The sequence below is a fragment of the Echinops telfairi genome, unplaced genomic scaffold (genome assembly GCF_000313985.2).
Source record: "Echinops telfairi isolate 266 unplaced genomic scaffold, ASM31398v2 ScPeMD7_7424;HRSCAF=8462, whole genome shotgun sequence".
NCBI lineage: Eukaryota > Metazoa > Chordata > Mammalia > Afrosoricida > Tenrecidae > Echinops > Echinops telfairi.
In genome coordinates this window covers 53,342,375-53,343,595 of record NW_022111324.1, presented here as the reverse complement: position 1 = coordinate 53,343,595, position 1,221 = coordinate 53,342,375, and the positions used below count along the sequence as shown (strand labels likewise).

The following is a 1,221-nucleotide window of genomic DNA, read 5'->3' as shown; positions in this document are numbered from 1 at the left end:
ATATAAAACAAGGTACAAAATCCTTTTGAAAAGGGGCTTAAAAGATATCTAAAGCTTCATTATTTTCCCCAGATAATTATTTCTTTGATCTTGATTCTTTTCCTTCATAATTATTTAATGTGTTTTTAGTAGACAGACATTAATCTTTTTTTTCTAGAAAGGTGAAAGCTGATGTTGCATATGGTTTTACTCTAAACTGTCAAAAAGGACTGGAATTTATGAAGTAAAACTGTCTCAGAATGACACACACATATATAAGGACATATATGAAGCATTGTCAAAAATGAATTACAATGTTAATAGTAGTTATCACTGAGTACACAACTTATTTGCTCTTCATAGCTCCCTGAATTTTCCAACTTCTTCATCGGTCCATTCCACGTTCTAAATAGTTTAAAACCTGGAAGAAAAAAAATGACACATTTCCAAGCCAGAAGTCCCTGGTAATTGAAATAAATCCCAAGTATCTGCAATCAGAAACTGGAACCAGAAAGCTCTGGTGGCTGAGAGCGAGGGCGTTGAAGTGACTGTCTAGAGTCCAGTGCAGCGTTTCCCACTGGTTTTCAGCAGCAGAAAGGAGGAAGAAAAAGGGACAACAGTAACCCAAATTAGGCTGAGCTGTCGTCACTAGATAGGAGAAAATCCTCTTTGCATCTTTAAAAGTATAGCTTCGCATCTCTGTGAAGCCACTTCAAAGATTTCATGAGTCACAGCTCTGATGCTGTTGAAAGATTTGGCTCCTTTCCAACAACATTTCCAAGCTTTATAAGACTTTGTCAAGGAAGGGCCCTGAGATAAGAGTATTTTTATTTCGATGACGGCATGCTTAACTACCGAGCTCTCCAGAATGTATGTGCTGGTAATCATGATGCTGGCCTTACCCATAATGTATAAACTCATAAGAACTGCCTATTGTCTTCTATTGTAGCTGTTAAGGGAGGTACAAGAGAGCATGGCATACGATCGAAACATGGAGTAGATAAGCAAGATTAATGAATGAATAACTTGACCTTTTTTCCATGGTTGGTTTTGTCAAGGAGAGTAAAAGTGCTCTCGGATTTGAGCAGAGAAATGAGTCTCACTCCACACCCGATCTGATCCCGCCACACCGAGGCAAAACACTGAGGGGTGCAACAGAACAGCAAGGGAATGGAGCAGCGAGGTTCCCAGAGAATGCTGAAGGTGGACTTTGGGGCCAGGGCATGGTGCCCCAACAGACTG

The 1,221-nt window shown here is 40.0% G+C and overlaps 1 protein-coding gene across 1 annotated transcript in view; it reads right to left on the bottom strand.

Moving 5' to 3' along the window:
* Positions 1-331: 331 nt before the first annotated feature.
* LOC101654788 (complement receptor type 1-like) overlaps positions 332-1,221 on the bottom strand; it is a 161,576-nt gene continuing 160,686 nt past the window's right edge. The window contains exon 39 of the mRNA XM_045298193.1: positions 332-400. Within this exon, the coding sequence (XP_045154128.1) occupies positions 394-400 (7 nt within the window). The 3' untranslated portion in view covers positions 332-393. The remainder of the gene's footprint in view (positions 401-1,221) is intronic.